We start from the raw sequence: 19,747 nt of genomic DNA on the forward strand, positions 1-19,747 counted from the left end.
CAGTAAGCAGCAATGCAGTTTTGCAAAAATTGCAAAGCTATATGTCCTTATTTGGTCGTCCAGATGAAATAATGACAGACAATGGACCACAGTACACAGGACAACCTTTCAGGAAATTCATAGCTGACTGGGGATTAAAACACACCACAAGTTCACCACATTACCCAAAAAGCAATGGATTTATTGAAAGACATGTGAGACACATCAAATCCATCATCAAGAAGACAATACAGCACAAAGGAGATGTACAAGTGGCTCTGATGCAAGTGCGAGCGACAACCATTGACAGTGATCTACCGTCCCCTGCAGAATTACTCCTTGGCAGACCCATCACCACACTCCTACCGAGTCATGCAGATCCGGGTAAACTGGAACACAGACAACACCTAGAAAAAAGGACAATACTGATGAAAACACATCATGATCAATGTAGTGGTAGAGACTTACCCCCATTGTTTCGTGGACAGGATGTGAGAGTGCTGGACAAGGTGAGGAAAATATGGCACCCAGGGACTATTGTGGAAAGATGCAGGGAGCCAAGAAGTTACCTGATCCAAACACCAAATGGAAACACAATTAGACGTACCAGGAGCCATCTTCGTGAAATGTATATGCAACACACACGCAGAAAATCCAGAAGAAGGTACAATTCGCTGAAACACCCAAAAGAGAGGTGACTGAACAAAATCACAAGGATCCAGTTGAAAACAAAGTCACACAACCTCTTGAAGCAACAACAGACAATACAGGCACTGAGACAACAAAACAAACATGCACAAGGTCCGGACGGGTCATAATCAAGCCAGTGCAATACAAGGACTATGTGTAAAGCTGAATGAAAAATTAAGCATTACTATTAATACCAATAGGCTGAATGTTCATTTCTGCACACTTAACCCAAACAGGTTGTTATAGTTTAAATTTGCATAGTGTGCACCCTATTTAAACAACATGCAATCTTGTTATGGTCTTGGTTGTCTATGTTATACACTTATGTTAAACAGGGGGGATGTTGTGATACGTAATACGTCATGATGTAATACGCTGTGTGCGTGTACCGGATGTAATGTTATGTGGAGCACGTTGATCCCTAGTAAAGATGTTCTTCCTAAACTCTGATGCTGCCTAGTAATACTTCAAATCCAATGATATTGATCCTCTTCTTGTTATTGTTATGTTTGTGGTTATAGCTTTGCTATTCTATTAAATTTAGATTTTTTTTTAAATAAATATTTTGTATGTTTTCACCGCCAAAGGTCACATTTTCAAAACAAAAACAAAGGCAAGGCTTGATGACTCTGTAAAGGAGAGTGGAACGATGGGAGAAGTCGTTTTCACCATCCATAGATGTATGGAATTCACAAATCATGTTCACGGATGAGGTAATTAATTCGGTTTTGTATTACCTGTTCAGTTGATCACACTAGTTTATGTCATCACAATGAATTAGCTGCAAGGAACGTGAAATGTAATGCTATATTAGTCTGTTATTTATGTGCGACTATTTTACAAATTATTTGGTGGGTTAATGCTGCACAGTTTTACGTGTTTAAAACATTCTTACTAAAAGTAAATTTGAACGAACCCACAGTATTTGCAAGTAATGGCTGAATATTTTAAACACATAATTCGGGAGATCCTTTAAGAACTACCGAATTAGAAGTGGTGCAACATTAGGGATTGCTACATCTAGTCCTTTCAACGTACCTTCATTTCACTGCCATAGACTTGGTCACCAGACTTACAAACAAAGTGCAGTATAACTGTGTACAATAAATAATATATATTTGCTTAGCTGATATTAAACATTTGAGAATGGAGTTTCTGTCAAGTCTAAGTTTGTAGCGAAGCTCTCTCCATCTCGAAAACGACAAATTTGATCCTTGTTTTATTTTTACGTATAGTGGCCCATTAAACTAGCCTGGTTCTACCAGACTCTCGTACATTTCATTTGTACAGAGAGTCTGGCCTCTCTCCATTGACAAGCGTTAACTTCCTTGTAGGCGGGTACTCTGTTGAAGTTTAAAACTATTGGATCTGCCCAGAGCCACTCTGGATCTGCCATAACCAATCGCTAACGTTTGGTCATGGCGTATGTCATGCGCCTGAACCGGCCGTAAACACGTATCCGATTGATCAGAGGATTGTGTTTAGAATAAGATGTCTGTCAACGAGAGCTGCTGGTTTTGTTCTTCAAATTTAAGAATTCACGGAACAATTACAAATTCTAAATGTATATTTGACACTAAGGACAGTGATAATGTATTCAGTCAACTGTCGAAGCTGGGTCTAATCATTACCAATACGCTGCTGTTTGGATCTGCCGCAAATGCTGTGCAGTGATCGCTCGCATCTTTCTCCGCTGCTATTACTGAACTACAACTCAAACTAACGCACGACATCAACGCCATCGTTCTCAGCCACTCCCTCTGTTCGCTGATTGGACCGGTGAAATTTTGAGTTCAGAAAACCAAAGAATACACCACAATTCCAGACCTAGTACTGAAGGAAAATGGAAATTGAGCGGAAGTACGTAGGAGGGCGGGGCCAGGCTACCATTAAACGGCCTCTAATGAGGCACCTATGTGTATACCTATGGTTTCTACAAGCAGAAACTGTGGATAGTGCGGATATTATGTCATTGATAGACGACAATGACACGGGACGATTTAAATACGCCATTATTTGAAACTGGAATTTCTCTGGATTTACAAATCCTTGGGAACTTTTGGGATAATGTAAGTACATAACTGTATGAAATATATCATACTGTACAAGTGTTTTTTTGTTATATTTTTATTACACAAATCTTACATATTGTGCCTTTAATACAATGTGGTGTAGAAATAAGTAGCTCAGCTATGCCCCATCAAGACCCAAACATGAAAATCCTCACTTCAAAGAATTATGTGGTCCAACCAATATAATAATCTTTTGCATACAAATGAAGTATTGTACAAGGGGCCTTTTACAGAAGTAAAACAAGAAGTGGTGTCAACGCCATACAACTGAGTTTAGGCTAACCCTTAAACGCACAGCTACCTCATGTCTTTATCGACCCGGGACTTCATTACCCTCCCCTTTATTAATTTGTTTAAGTTAGACATCAGACTTCTTAGTATTCCTCAATCTATTCATTATAATCAATCTAACAAGAAAAATAAAAGAATATCTGTTTTCTAATTAAGTTTTTGTAAAAATGTAGGGTTGCTTGTGACCCGAGGTATGTAAGAATGTATATTTTTCTTTCAAGGTAGCAATGTCTGATACACAATGATGATGTGATGTTTCACTCATGATTACCACTGGCATAAAACAAGAATTACCAGCAAATCTTAATGACTCTTGGAAAATGTACTTGGAAAATTAATGTACTTGGAAAATGAGCTCTGATGAGGACAGTCTGCTCAAATTGAACCATTTTAAGATTGAAAAGGTAACGGAATATGCTTTATTTTATTATTTTGGAATTGTTATGAAAATATCAGCACCGTTTTATACTAGAATATTGCAGCAGTTAGAGATCATCCATTTTGAAAATAGATCAGGGTCACTAAAGACCCGAATATGCAATAATGATGGGCAGAACATTCATGCATTTAAGGGTTAACCTTTAACCCTGTAGTCCTTTTTTACTTTACGAGCAAGAAATAACGTTTTTAATTTTTTTCAGTTCAAATACATTTTACAAATCAATTAAATTAAGTTTAGTTTACTAAAAGCCTGATACTCATGATATAATACTCAACTAATTTTGTCAAGCCTTACAGATGAATAATATTGTGTTTTTTTTATTTGTTGTCATCTTAGACTTGAAATGACAGCCAGTTAATTATTTGATGTTTGCTGAACCATCATGACTTCAGGTGACATGTGTGTTAAAAACTGCAGTAACATAATCAAGTTTTAATTATATTCATTAATTTAAAAAAAAAATTACACAGCAAACTGCTTCTAATGTTTCCCAATGGGATTGTTTTTGCTCATGCAAAGCAGTTACTCAGGTTAACCTCTCCTGTCAATTTGATTTACTGAAGTCCTCTATCTTATTTCCTCCACTTTAATCCGTCCCCCCGAATTATGTAAACAGAATTGGAAGGAACCAGCACTGAAAGCATAATCAATAAATGCACAAAAACAGTAGTGAGAGTTAAGTATAGTGCATTTGTTTTCTCAACAAGAGTACTCTTATCTGGCATCTTGTAAATACGATCACAGTAAATTTGTAAGTGGGAGGTCTTAGCAAGGGCAGTGTAAGTTCACCGGCCGTCACTTCAAGTGTAGTTCTGCACTGACCGCAGTTTCACATCTGCCCTTAAGACCTCAGACTGCCTGGTGAGCACAGCTGCCAAATATTTAACACAAACTAAATGGCTTTGAAAGCCACAATAATGAAAATGAATTTACTATTTATCTGGTTTATACTAAACAAGATGGGAATGGACAGATAATCTTGTATAAATAAGGAAACAGAAGACAGTGAACGTGATCACACTTGTATTTATTTTATTTATTTAAATAAAGGATCTCCATTTTATTGCATCAGTACACTGTTGGTGATTTGTATTGCATTGGTGTTTATTGCACTTAATATGCGTATGAAAAATGCCCACTTAACAAAAAATGATCACAGCCAAAAGCCTGTACTACTGGACAGCACATTTAAAACTGTTATAGGTTCAATGGCTCATGATCAGTTCTTATCTTGAACAAAGGAAAACAAAACTGGCTGTAGCTATTACAGATACCTTGAGAGATTTATTGGTTCCTTCTGGTGTTACCATCTGTATATATGTTAGACCATTTTTAGACCTTATGATTACTTTATTGCAGTTACCTTCCTCTCCCAGTTTGTCTGAACTAGCAATCTTACACAGAACCACTGTGTAGGCAGATTTCTTGTGTTATAATTTGCTGATAAGTGATTCTGAACTAATGGCATTGCTTGCTTTTGTATTATAAGCTAAAAGGAAGAAGGAGATTAATGAATTAATAATTACGTGAGATTAATGCTTATAAGATTCATGAAAATGTATGAAAAAAAAAAATCTTGTATTTTTTCTCTTTGAGATGTCATCAGATGTCATCATCTCCTGGTTAGCTGCTGATATGTTAAAAAGCACTTGGAGCCAAATGTTGTGGAGGAAGATATTCTGATTGAATGCGCTAGATTGGACAAATGGGTCTAATGATTTAAAAAAGAAAGAGGATCTGGAAGAATCTGGGAATAATATTCAGGTTTATCAGATGACCTAATTACGACAAAGAATCTCTATTACAGGCCACTGCTAATTACGGCGGTCACTTCTTCCTTTCACGGTCACAGAAATCTTTTGGGTGCTTAGGAGAAAGGCTATGAGGCTAAAAGGCTGGACCAATGCATGTGAGAACAGCAAGTGGTATTGTTATAGGATAATCAGCTCCTGCCTCTAATTAAAAGGCTCACGTTTCACAGACAAAATCAGCTCAAAGTGAACTTCAAAACATGTTCAAGCCAGAGGGGGGGGGAAATGGTTCTGGATAAGCCTTTTCACATGTTTGAAACTATTGAGGTCACAGACCTATAGACATAGAAAAAAGTGTAAATGTACTATATAATCGCCACAAAATATATGTCTAATTTAATTTTAAATAAAAAAACTCTCATCGTGGAGGTTGGTTGTTTTCTGTTTGCTTTTCCTATGTGAATTTACAGTCACACAGTTGAATGAATAAGCATATTTAATTACAGTGAATATTTTGTGTACCTGATTAATTACAATGCTGATTACAAGCAGTTTAAACAAATATAAAAAGTAAATTTATTGTCAATCAATTTCTATTAATAGCCTATAGATGTATATACAGGTGAAACTCGAAAGATTAGAATATCATGCAAAAGTTCATTTATTCAGTAATTCAACTTAAAAGGTGAAACTAATTATAGACTCATTACATGCAAAGTTAGATATTTCAAGCCTTTATTTGTTATACTTTTGATGATTATGCTTAGCTCAAGAAAACCCCAAATTCAAAATTAGAATATTGTGAAAAGGTTTTCCTAGCCGTCATCAATAATGCTATAAAACACAATATTTTAATATAGTAGGCTAATCAAGATTTCCTACTATTTGATAGCTAATTAAATTAATTTTTATTAATGAAAGGTGTTATGAAGTGTTACCGATAATCGTAGCTAGGCTACTGTTTATTTCCAAAAAACTACACAATATTAAGTAATCCAGTGTTGAAAGTGGTTTAGCCTATTTGTGGGAATGTAACTTCCAGCCAATCAGAATGTTGGGAACCTCCTTAGTCCAAAAGCACATGCCATATATAAATTCTCAATCGACTGTGAGGTCTTCACTGTCATAAAAACACTAAAATGCTAGACTCGCTGACATTTCTATTTGAGAAATTCTTTCTTTTCTCAAATTTTAATATTTTTAAAAGTATATGGCAGGGGACGGAGGAGTGTGCGGTGAGATGTCCAATGCTCAGGAGAGGAGATCTATTGGAGGTGCAGCGCAGTCTCTTCATTCATTACGGCATCTATCTGGGCGAGAACAGAGTGGCGCACCTGATGCCAGACATCATGCCCATATTAACTAACGACAAACAGCTCATTAAACCAGTTGTCACAAACAAAAGACTAATTTTAGGCTGCATTTACAGAAACGCGAGTATACGCGTCGATTCGGTTGAAGATTTCGCGTATGGAGCTCAGATTCTTGTGAATGATATGGACATGAAAATGAAGTGTCACGCACTGGCGAGCGAAGAGGTCGCGAGAAGAGCAGAGAAACTGGTCGGCGACATTCCGTACAGTTTGTTATGGAATAACTGTGAACATTTCGTGACGTATTGCAGGTACGGGACACCTGTGAGCCAGCAGACAGAGAGGGTGAGTTATCTTTAATACAGAACGTGTAAAATATAGCCTATAACACATCTTAGTCTGTTGTAGGCTACTTAATAATGAAAATAGCAAAATTAATATATTATTAATTAGTAGGCTATTATATAATTAATACCATGGATGTTATCAAAATGTCAAAATTGGATCACAGATGATAAAATATTAATAAAATGATGATGATGATGATGATTTTTAGTGCCTATAAAAACCTGGAACTTTTAAAAATAATCAGTAAATTGGGTTTGGACAAAGTCTGTTAATGATATATCTAATGTATTTTCCTGTGCAGTTCTGTGACAGTCTGAAAACCATCATTCGGGACCAGAGAAGTGTGGCCTTAACCGTTGGGATGGGAGTGATGTACATCCTTTGCTTTGGCATGGCACCTTCAACTACATTACCCACAATCCTCATTCCCTTCATTCTCTGGATGGCTGGCTGAGAGACAATTTTAATACATCAACAACACAGTCCAGACTTAAAGGGGACAAAACACAACAATGCAATGGCATCAGTGCAGAAGTGGAATATGTGTATGTAAAGACTGATTATGTAGTCAAGCAATGTTTGAGCATATAGTTTGCACTTTGCCTCTATATAGCCTACGTTAAATTGTAAGCTTTATCATTATGAAAACACGCCATTAGCTCTAGCTTGCTGCATATTTTACATTTTAAATCATAAACTTAAAATTGGTAAAGCCAATATTGTTGTAGCTTAAAGTTACAGATTTCATACTGCTCACTAAAAGTGCCTTTAAAACATACATTATAGTTTTTTATAAATATTTTTATGCTTGATTGTGAATTTGTACAGTTTAATATATATATATATATATTTAATTAATACCAGAAGTTCCTGAACAAGAACCAGAAGAAAAACATTTTGACAGTGTAAATGTGTAAATATAGGCTATTTCTGGTTTGCTGTAAAGAGTTGATTTGATTTATTACCATATTTTCATGAAAATAAAGCCAAAATGTTTGAATTCCAAACATTCTCAATGTTTGACCTGTGGTTGAACCTGTGGAATTGGCAAAGGTTCTATAATCTGAGCTGTGTGCCTGATTTATCATTATTTTAGTGTTTTAGGCCAGGTCAATGTTCTGTGTTCATTTAATTTAATTTAATTTGTTTCAAGAAATACATTTCTAACTTTTATTGCAAAGTTCTTCTTGACATTAAATCATACATAATAAAAAATGAGAAATATTTTAATTATTGAATTATGTCACTTTAGGATGGATGTGGGTAGGATTTAATTGTCAATGTTCACAAAAAGTGTTAGAATTTTATTTAGAAAGTAGTGTTTGGGTCTACAGCAGTGGTTCTCAACACTGTTGTCCAACCGTTGTTAAAGACAATATTAAGAGGCCCCCTCATGTGAGTGCCCTCTACATATTTTCTCTGGTACTGCTGCTTTAATGATGAATAAGCTTCTTGTTTTCAAATATATTATTACCAGAAACAAGAAGTGGCTGTAGATTAAACTTTTTTTTTTTTTTTACTGTGATTTACTTTTTTGTAGTTACATACATTTCAAGAATGGTACGTTTTTAAAATCAGTTGTTGAGGGGACAAATTAAAAAAGTAAAAAATAAATAAATAAATAAATAAATATGCCCTCAACAATAAGAAGTTATACATGTAACATGTTGTTTTTATAGTTGACATTTTTTTTTTTTACATTTAAGATGATTTAGATTAATTTTATATCAGCAAATAATTCACTTTGTTTACACCTTGTTTAAGGATTTTTACACCAACAACACCCACCATTGTCTGCTTTGGGCAGATAATGACCAGTCTAGTACACGATACAGTAGGCTATAGCTGGAAGAGTAAAAATGCTCAATTTAGCTTTTGATGCAACCAACCACAGTTTGAGTCTGCCTTTTCCTGATCCCATTCTTCTCCCTTCCCATTGCAAATTGATGCATGAAAACCTCGCTAAAAAAACGTGGCTCCCTTTCTGCACCTTCTAGGACACCTTTACTGCAGGCTGGTAAGGGGTATTTGTAAGGGTGGTCTTTAGGGATAGGGACAAGTAGGACACATTAAGGTAGCATCCATTTATAATTTGAATAAATATATACATAAAGGAAAGAGTAGCTGAAGTGTGGATCTAAGTGGAAGAGAGGCCAACGGTGGAACCAGTGGACACTGTTAGACTTTGCCGTAATTTTACAGTTACTTACCGCAAAAAAGCCCAGTAAAATACCACTTATATTATTTACGGTTAACTACTGTAATATGCACTGCATTGTGGGTATTTTGTGTGAAATTTACAGTAACTTACTGTATATGGTAATTTACAGTACTTTACTGTTTACGCAAAAGCAGTAGTGCTACTGTAAATGAAGAAGACAGATTTCTTGAAGTGTGTAGGCTTCTTTTGACAAGGCCTGCCTCTCTGCAGTATATATGAATTGGCATATATGCAAAGCACTATACAGGAAAGAAAAAATAAATAAATAATAATAAAAAATATTTATGAAAAAAATAAAAAAAATTATCAATACATTGATAAATTAAAAAAGGATTTTAAATACAGAAATGTTGGCCCTCTGAAAAGTATAATCATGCATAGTTATATACTAAATATATTAGTTTCACCTTTTAATTTGAATTACTGAAATACATGAACTTTTGTACAATATTTTTTATTTTTTTATATATAGTTGCCTAACTTGCCTAATCATTGCCTTATAATTCACGGGATGACTGCACTTGTGTTCATTGTGTACACAACGTGTATTAGGCTACTAGGGCTATATGTATATTGTATTAATGTGTTAGGCCTATTAAAATGTCATATAAAAATGTTTTATAGTTTTTTCCCCTGTGTTCTGCAGATGAAAATCATGAATCTGCATTCTCAATAAGCAATGCACACGCTGGATGTTTAAAAGTTAAATAAAAAACACGTGGATGGAAGGATTTATTTTAATCCTATATAAATAAGTCATTTTTATATTAGCATTTTCTCCAAAAACTGGTTCCCATACATAGACATTAGACCTTATTTTTTATTATTTTATAAAATTACTATTTTAATTGTTGCTCGCGTGCAAAGCCCGCGCAACAGCCTCGCAGAATGTAAACAGAGGTTTGTGTGTCACGCGCGCGCTTATCAGACGTCCCTGCTGAGAGTGGATCGCCACAGACGCCAGCTGTGAGTTTTTCTGAGGTAAGTAGGCTACATTAACTGAACAAATTTCTTTTATGTTACTTTTACAGCGTAAACTATTACCAATATCAATTAAATATAGCTAAATGTATGAAGAAAGTAAATAATACAATCTAATAGGCTATTATTACTAAAAGGACAGTCTGAAGGAACTTAGTTTTCCTCAAAAACTGCCGCTTTCATATCCCATTATGTCTGACTGCGTTTTCCAGTCGATGGACCCAATCTAGTATTTACTCAAACAATGGTTTTCCGTAATTTTTACGACCAGTTAAGGCATATTTTACTCGTCATTTAAAAAAATACCGTTAATGTGTGTGACGTTAGGCTATTTTGAAGTTACCTAGCGCGTTTTTTTCAAAGGCACTCTCTCGCGCTCTCGCTCCAGGCCGATTCTATGGGTGTGCTATGCACCCTCAAACGCAAGCAAGAGCACCCTCAATTGATACTGTAATAATATTTTGGCGCAACAGATTTGCCAAACGCCTCAGTGTATATTTGTGCTTATTTGTGTTCACGCTCTGGAGAACGGAAAATTAATCCATTTACAACGCGTTTTGCAGCGGTGAGCAGCAATGTAACGTTAGCCAATCACAGATTACCGGTAGTTGTTGGTCTCTTGAACGCAATGGCCAAACAAAGGTGTTCAAGTTAGTTAGTCAGAATCTACTCACCGCCCATAACGCCATTTAAATTCAGTGTCGATTTATGCAGGCTCGCGAATTTCGAACAAAGTGTAAACACGATGTAAGAGATGTATTGGACCGACAGCTGCAAACTATTTCTGAAGTGACAGCTAAATTTACATAATAGTATCATACGTGCTGGATTCACTCTGCACAGGACAGACATGCTTAAAATAGTAACGCTTTTAACGCAATATAAAGGCAGGCTAATAGATTAATTGATACATTTTCATTGCAAAATATTTTAGAAATTCTATGCTAATTATTGGTAAAACGGCCCCCCTATCCCTTCCCCCTCTCCCTCCTGCATGTTGTAGGCTAAAAAGTTATATTCTCTTCTCTCTTTTTTCAGTGTCGATTGTCATCTGATTGTGTAAGTGATCAATCTAGCAGTCATAGATCTGGGATTAATCACGTTCATAACATATAGTCATTAGCCAATAATCATCGATGAAAAAATAATGTTTCTTCTTTTTCTCTTTTGTCTGTGTCAACAGCTAACTACAGCCCAAAGGCTCTTTTAGGCCTCGAGTGAGTTCACTAGTATAACTGTGCAGCGCGTCTGTGTTAGAGGGCCGCTTTTAAAGATGACTACTGTATGTGTTAATATGAAAATGTAAGACCTGTGTTTGTTTTAAGATTATTTTTAAGGATCAACCCTGAAGAGGTTGTGCACGGCCAAAGTTGGCACAGGTCGAAAGACAGGAGGTGTTGTAAAGAGAAAGGTGACTGCCATCAACTCCCGGGTAGCAACGTTTCTGCAGAGGCTCACCGAATTTGAGTGGAGAACATCAAATTAGGTAAGTTTCTTATGCAGGGCTGGACTGGTACAAAAAATTGGCCCGGACAGGCCACCACAATCAGTCAGACACCAACACCAGTACACAATTTTTGCAGTTCCATTAAATATTTGTCCCTGCTGTTCTCAGGGTGTCCGTGAATCCTTTAAAGGACAACTCCGGTGAAAAATGAACCTAGGGGTAATTAACACATGGTTACCGAGTAGATCGTTCTCTGGGATGCGTTTTCATGATAATCGAATGTAAAGAGTTTTATCTCTAAATACAGATTAGCTTATAACGCTAGTATATGGGGCAGAGAGTAAGTTAAAGTAAATCGCTAGTTAATACCACTAACAAGGCTCAAAATAGCCTCACACTACCACGGTAGCATAATGAGGGTCCCTACATGCAAATCGAAGCATTGAGAACTTTGTACGTGTACAAACAGTTTAATAAGAAGACACTTTATAAAGACAGTACATTACGCGTATTCAGACACAGCCATCTTGGAAAACAGTCTCGACAAGTCGAGCAACGATTGCCATGCTAAGTGATTTGAACTGTGACTTGGAATCTTCTGTTGTTTCCGGAAGAAAGCACTGAACGCAACAGAGAAAATAAATAAATACAAATAATACTACAAAAATGAACAAGTCACAGTTCATATCACTTAGCACAGCGTTCGTTGCTCGACTTGTCGAGACTGTTTTCCAAGATGGCTGCTGTCTGTATACGCGTAATGTACTGTCTTTATTAAGTATCTTCTTATTAAACTGTTTGTACACTTACAAAGTTCTCAATGCTTCGGTTTGCATGTAAGGACCCTCATTATGCTACCGTGGTAGTGTGAGGCTATTTTGAGCCTTGTTAGTGGTATTAACTAGCGATTTACTTTAACTTAATCTCTGCCCCATATACTAGCGTTATAAGCTAATCTGTTTTTAGAGATAAAACTCTTTACATTCGATTATCATTAAAACGCATTCCAGAGAACGATCTACTCTGTAACCATGTGCTAATTACCCCTAGGTTTATTTTTCACCGTAGTTTTCTTTTATAGGAACACTCCACCGTTTTTTAAAATAGGGCTTATTCACCGTCTTTCGTACATTTAGATAGGTGGGCAAATGCATTTGTCTCAGTGCATGCATTGTTTTAGTTTGACAGGGTCGGCGCTTGCTTAGCTTAGCATAATGAATGGAATCATTTGTTGCCAGCTAGCATGTACTGAGTAAAAGTGATAAAAAATCAAACACCTAATTACTACTGCATATTCACAAGTACAAATAGCGATGCAGATTAAGGCCACATTTACACATAGCCGGGTATTTAGAGAAACGAATATTTCTCCCCCTCCGTTTTCAATAATAACATCGTGCACACAACCCGCATAAATACGCCGTCGAGCGCCTTTATAACTATGCTAAACCTATGGGTGGCAGTGTAGGGTGAAGGATAAAGCCATGCAAGCCTATCAGAATCCTCAGAATCGACAAGAGAGAACCTAAAACCCCGTTTCTCCCAGTTGACACGACAACATATAACCGGCGTTTTCAGAAATCTCCACTTTGGCCGGAGTTTTTAGAAATAATCGTTTTCTGGGATAAAAACGGCGTTTTCGTGTAAATGACAGGCCAAAACGCAGAGAAATACCTGCGTTTTCCCATCGTGTAAACGGGGCCTAAGACTAGGTGATTTCCAAGGCAGATATTGACTTGGGACTATATCATGGTGAAGCACAGGCGAAGCAATTCTACTTGGGCGCAGAGATATCACGCAACACATGAAATCTGTCAACTTACCGGCGTGACCTGCACCGAGTATCTTCGCTTTTGGATTGTGTTGAGTTTATTTCAGTCGGCATAGGTTGGCATATTCCCCCACACTCACACCACCAGTTTGTGTTGGCTCTAATCCTCACATCCTCAGGTTGTTGAGCGATCGCAACCTCCTCCTCCTGTTGTTCTATTTCCAAAGCACGCAGCTCCTCTTCTGAAAACTCTGGTTCATAGAGGTATGGTTCTGGATCTTGACTGTCTGAGAAGTCACCCTCTTCGTCTCTCACAAAATCAGCCATGTTCATCGCCATTTACTATGTCTACTGTAGGAAAAATAGCCAGCTACTATTATGTTGACTGGGATTTCATGTGTTGCGTGATATCTCTGCACTCAAGTAGCAGTGCTTCGCCTGTGCTTCACCCTAATATAGTCCCAAGTCAAAATCTGTCTAGGAAATCGCCTAGTCTTGATCTGCATCGCTATTTGTACTCGTTGTAAATATGCAGGCCACAAGAAGTAATTAGGTGTTTTTTTTATATCACTTTTACTCAGAACATGCTAGCTGGCAACAAAAGATTCCATTCATTATGCTAAGCTAAGCTAGTGGCGACCCTGCCAAACTAAAACAACGCATGCACAACGCAGACAAAAGTCTAAATTTAAGAAAGACGGTGATTAAGCTCATATTACATGTGCGGTGCTACCAAATCTGGTGCTGGTGCTACAATCTGTAGAACTTGCTGTTTGAGTGTGTTATGTCCAAGGATGTATTTGTTTTGTTTTTTATTTATTTTCCCCTTTCTCCCTGTTTCTCTCTCTCTACTTCCCATAAGCAGAAAGGAATTGCTGCCACCTGACGCCAATGATCGGGTGTAAATCTGCTGTGATTGGAGGAGAGGAAGCTTTGGGGGCAAAAGCAGCACCATTAAACTTTTGTTGTATTGTTCTTTATCATACAAATGTATATTGTTATTTATTTGGGATTAGTAGAGAGGTGGGTGCCATTTCCTTTTGATTGAATTTTCTCTTGTTTTAGCTGAGAACTGTTAGTGTATTTTGTACTTGATTTAAAAAACAAATTTTTTTTGCGTATTGTCATGATCTGCTTTTATTTGTTATGCATGAATTTCTCTTTTAAATGTTGCATCACAATAAGTAAATTGAATGTAATTAATTGTGATAGTAAATAATAAATATGCTGATGTACATGAACTCAAGTAACTTTTTTGGAATTTATTCAATTCAATAGCATTAATAGTGTAAAATAAATGAAAAATAAGTTGCAGTAAGGGTATTGTACTGTAAAATGAAACTGCGGTAAGGGCATCTTACTGTAAAATTAAATTGCAGTAAGGAAATCATACTGTAAAATGAAATTGCAGTAAGGGTATCTTACTGTAAAATGAAATTGCGGTAAGGGTATCTTACTGTAAAATAAAATTGCAGTAAGGGCATCATACCGTAAAACACATTTACAGGTAAGCTACTGTAAAGTGGAACTTACAGTAACTTACTGGCAATAGTGCTGCCAGTAAGTTACCGCAAAAATACAATAAAATGTCTAACAGTGGAGTTAAAGATCAGTGGAGCCGGTGGGACAGAGGATAATGGCAGAGCCAAAGGGATCGACAGACCACCGCGAGGACGGAAGGACGAAGGACCCCGGTAGGGCCAGCAGGATGGAGAACCACAGTGGACCGGATGGGTCGGAGAGCTGTGGTGGAGTCGAGGGATCGGAGGACCCAGGAGAAGCCGAGATAGTCCAACAGGCCGGACAGAATAAGCAAACTCAGATTGGGACAAAGGGCTAGGCTATGTATACAAAAGGGAAAATGAGGAACCAAACCTGGTGGAACTAAATCAGTAAAGATGGAAACTTAAAAGGACATACTTAAAACCAAGGAAACAGGAACTAAACACAAAGAACCAAAACCTCACAGACTGAGACAATACATGCCAATACAATGAATATGTTGCTCTTATTACTCTTTTATAATTATACATAGAGGTGCAAACCATAGCTGCCACTAAATAACAAGTAACTCTTTTTACACTTTGAGCAAATTTAATTTAACTCTCTGGAGAAAGGATGAGGTGTGAGGGAGAGCAGGATCCTAGGGCGGGCTGCAGGGGGCAGTATACGGGAGACGTCCCTGCCGCTGCTCCACCCGGAGACGTTCCGGGATTAAAGGAGCTATGAGTGGCTCCCGGCTGGCGACTCTGCAGCCAACCCAAATGGCACAGTTGGATGTGCGTTAGGCAGAAATGCCTTGCAGGTATTCATACCCGTGCTTACATTTTTTACAAGTACAAATGTGCAAAGACATGTTTTTATTTTATTTTATTTTTTTCACTAACTGCAAATAGCATCTAATGTCCCCTTGGAAGTTTGCTGAGGCCCCCTCAAAGTCAGAGTATACTACCAATGAATACACTTACTAACCTCACTCATATGAACAAAATATGTGTGTGAGTGAGTGATAGCATAGTGGTATAGATAATAATGCCTCATAATAATAATGTCTCATATACCTCATAAATACTATAAGCATGTATAGCATTTCTTATTAAAATACTTATTTGGTTTTGAGTTGTCATATCAGTCCTTTTGATATTGAGGTTCTCAACTGGAAGGTCTTACATAACAGAAGTGCAAAGCCACACTTCCTGTGAAAGACTCTCATCATAATGTGCATTCAGGCAGGCCTATCCCATACTTATATAAATGACAAACTGTCATGATTCATTTGAATTTAATTATTGGTAGCATCCTCTTGGTCAGGATGCATACATTCTTCTAAAATTGTTCTGTTCATTCTATTTCATCAAGTAAGCATTATACAACCAGCACTCTGCATTAATCTCGCTATTGACCCGGGACTTTTACCTCCTTGCAATTAAGACTGACTTATTCAGCAGACCTATTAACATCTTATTTAGACACAATGGGGCTTATATAAAACTTGTGAAATCACCTTGTCGTCGTCAACATGTGATGCCCAAAAGCTGCTTAATTAAACAAACCACATCACTCCTCCCGGAGCAGATCAAATAAATTGAGTAGATGTGAAGTGAACAGCATCACTGTCCACTGCTTTCCACCATGATCGCTCTCAGATTGTTTAATTTGTTCTTCATCACCTCGACACTGGAGGATGAGTGTGAAGAAGACAGAGGGATGAAAACTTACGACATCTCCCTTTACAAGCGCGGTGACCTTTTGGTGGTGTCAAGGACTCTTTTTAAACATTTTGGAATCTACTTAGGTGAAGGTCGCGTCGCTCATTTTATCCCAGACATCCTACCAGTATTCACTAAAGAAAAGTCCATTGTTGAACAGATGGTGACCAACAAAAGACTGATTTTTGGAGTTTTGGCCAAGGCAGCCAGTGTTCGTGTAGACCCGTTGGCTGATTTTGCATATGGTGCTCAGATTCAGGTCAATAGTACAGATAGTATGGTCAGTGTACAGCCACTGAATGGAGAGGAAGTGGCACAGCGGGCAGAGAAGCTGATTGGATCATTCTCCTACAGCTTACTGTGGCACAACTGCGAACACTATGTCATGCATTGCCGCTATGGTGTTGCATGTAGCTTCCAAACCTTCCAGGTAAATCTCTTATGCTCACCAATGCTGCAATTATTTGATCAAAAATACTGTAATATTGTGAAATATTATTTCAATTTAAAATAGCTGTTTTCTATTAAAACAGCTATTTGAGGGTAAAGCTGAATTTTTAGCAGCGATCAATTCAGTCCTCAGTGCCACATGATACTTTAGAAATTATTCTAATATGCTATTTTGGTGCTCAAAATACATTTATTTCACTTTATTTATTTACTTGTCCATTTTTGTTTTCAAATTCCAAACAGGATATCACAATTTCCTCCTACACAAATACTGATTATCTCTAATTTGAATATGTCAGTGAACTCTTATCCTCATGTGTTAGTCCCCATAAATAGAGCTGAGAAAAGACGTGTGCACATCTTGTTCATTTTGTAGTAACCTTAACCACATGTGCTATGAGAAGCTGCTGAATGGAACAAACAAACAGGATAACTGTCAGAGCACAAAAGCCAAGTTTGAGCTATAACAACAGTTATGAGTCTTAGCCAAACAGCTCAGACTATGATTATGCTATACTATGTATGAAAATTAGATTCAATTAGTTACTTCATTAGGTAACATATTAACAATGACAATAGTATTTAGAAATCTTGAGGTTAATGTAAATTTTTTCACATTTCAGGTTGTATAAATGAATATTAGATAGATTTTAATTTTAAAACAACTGTTATTTAAAGACTAAATTCTATAGGCCTAAGTAACATAAAAATTAAAATGAAATGTTGTTCATTGCATTCGTGATACTTTATGCATTAACCAATGTTAACAAATTGACTTTTTATGTAATGCGTTACCAAAAATAAAATAAAATCATTCAATAAAATAATATAAAAGGAGCATGGTTCTTTTCCTATTAAATGTGATGAGCTTTTTTACTTTTGCTTTTACATTTGCAATTGATTAAAAATAATAAAAACCTAAATTCCAGTATACTCCTTTACATCTGAATAAATTCTGAAAAGGTGACAATGAAAAAGCCATTTTATTTTGCATTTTGAATAGCATCAAAACAACATTACCATCGCCATCTAGTGGACAGTTGTAATGCATTACCTTGCACAGTGACGGACGAATAATCAGTTTGTAAAACCTGCAGCAAATGTTTCTAATACAGAACACAAACATCTGATTCCATTCTAAACATTTCCACTCCCCTCTCTTTCAGTTCTGCAAAACTGTAAGGACAACTCTCCTCAGCAGGAAGATGGCCTTCCTGTCAGCTATAATCTGGGTCTTCGTCAGTTTATATATAGGCGCTATGACACCTCTCATCACCCTCCCCATTGTCATCATTCCCTTTACCATCTGGATGGCATCTTGAAGACACTCCGGGTGGAATTTGTCCTTTAATGTTGATCCAGAAATTGCCACAAAAGCATCAAAGCATTTACTGTCAACAACTGCCCTTCAATACACAGGCTATACAAAATCTCTTGGTATCTGGGACAATATGTGTCTGTTATGCAAACTATAGCCTAAATGTTACAAGAAGTGGTGATGATGGATTATTCATAAAACTTTTATTAAATTGTTGTATGAGTTATCATATATATCATAGGATATAGGTCCTTCGCCTGATGCTTATCATGAATGTGATTATCAGTTTCATTGAACCATTTTAGCACTATTATTGTAATAAATAAAAACTTACCATGAGAAAACAACACTATTTGCTTTGTTTAATGTGCACCAAGATCACATTGGAATAACCTTGAAATAAGTGAAAAAGAAAAAGAGGAAATCTGTCACTGGGTGTTACTGAAGGAAACAAACAAAAAAAAATCCCAGAACCATGCATGTAGTTGATTTATATTCAAATGTGTGAGAGTTAATTATATATGCATTATTTGCAATTTATAAAAGCTTCCAGTGTTTACTTTTCATCACATGCACTTTTTCAAATCATGTGCAATTATCTTTTGTGAGCAATATAACAAATTCTGTATAATTTATGTCCAAATTTAAGGCAGTGCTATTTCATACTAATGCTATTCAGCAATTATGGGTTACAAAGAAGCAGTAAGTAATATTTGGATGGTCCTGAGTGCCATGATGTAGTCAGAAAGAATACTAATGGGGATAATTATGACGAATGGCAGTCATTGGAGAGATGCTGCAGACAGTGTTTACATTAGCTAATGTCCTATACACTGAGCCTGGGGGGGAATTACTTCAAGAAAAGTCTTACTGAATCCACTTAAATGGGTATATTCAGGCTTCTTGCAATATAATAATGGCATCATTCAGTTATTTTTTTTATTTTAATTGAGCAGACAGGTACTGTTTCACATTTAAATTAAGGGGACGCATTACTTGCAAGAAAGAAACAAATCATTTTTAAGTTGATAATGAAGTAAAGTTGAGCATACATTTTTCTGAAATAATTTAGGTTTCTTTATTTACATTTAAGGTAACCACTGAGAGAAAACATGCAAATATCCTAAAGTATAATGTCGTGAATCTGTCATAACCTGCAGATAAAAATCTGCTCTGATCATAAAAACTATCTCTCTAAAAAGTTATCACTGCAGTCCCACTTTGACTATGACAGATATATTTCTTTATATTTCATGGTGTTATATCTTTACCCTGAAGTAACAGCTAACAGCACTATAGATCATTAACACTTTAGAACAGAAGCAGCGCTTTAGGGAGCTGGTTATTTTTGTCTTTATGTTCTCTCTAATGTTGTTGCACTGATGCTATTTATGTCAATTTGCCTGGCTGGACATTTACCTCAGTCTCTAGAAGTGAATGAAAATCTATACCAATTAATTATAC

At 36.5% G+C, this 19,747-nt stretch overlaps 2 protein-coding genes across 2 annotated transcripts; both read left to right on the forward strand.

The window, feature by feature from the left end:
* The first annotated feature begins 6,346 nt into the window (after window positions 1–6,346).
* Window positions 6,347–8,150, forward strand: lrata (lecithin retinol acyltransferase a). Its single transcript, XM_079617424.1, has 2 exons — window positions 6,347–6,883; window positions 7,188–8,150. The coding sequence occupies exons 1-2, from the start codon at window positions 6,365–6,367 to the stop codon at window positions 7,338–7,340; spliced, it is 672 nt and encodes a 223-aa protein (XP_079473550.1). The 5' UTR covers window positions 6,347–6,364; the 3' UTR covers window positions 7,341–8,150.
* An 8,229-nt stretch (window positions 8,151–16,379) lies between these two features.
* LOC307001206 (lecithin retinol acyltransferase) lies at window positions 16,380–19,397 on the forward strand. The gene is made up of 2 exons (XM_079617425.1): window positions 16,380–16,945; window positions 18,132–19,397. Exons 1-2 carry the CDS (start codon window positions 16,439–16,441, stop codon window positions 18,285–18,287), a joined length of 663 nt encoding a protein of 220 aa, XP_079473551.1. The 5' UTR covers window positions 16,380–16,438; the 3' UTR covers window positions 18,288–19,397.
* The last annotated feature ends 350 nt before the right edge of the window (window positions 19,398–19,747 follow it).

Source organism: Phoxinus phoxinus, assembly GCF_949152265.1.
Source record: "Phoxinus phoxinus genome assembly, chromosome: 6".
In the NCBI taxonomy this organism is placed as follows: Eukaryota; Metazoa; Chordata; class Actinopteri; order Cypriniformes; family Leuciscidae; genus Phoxinus; species Phoxinus phoxinus.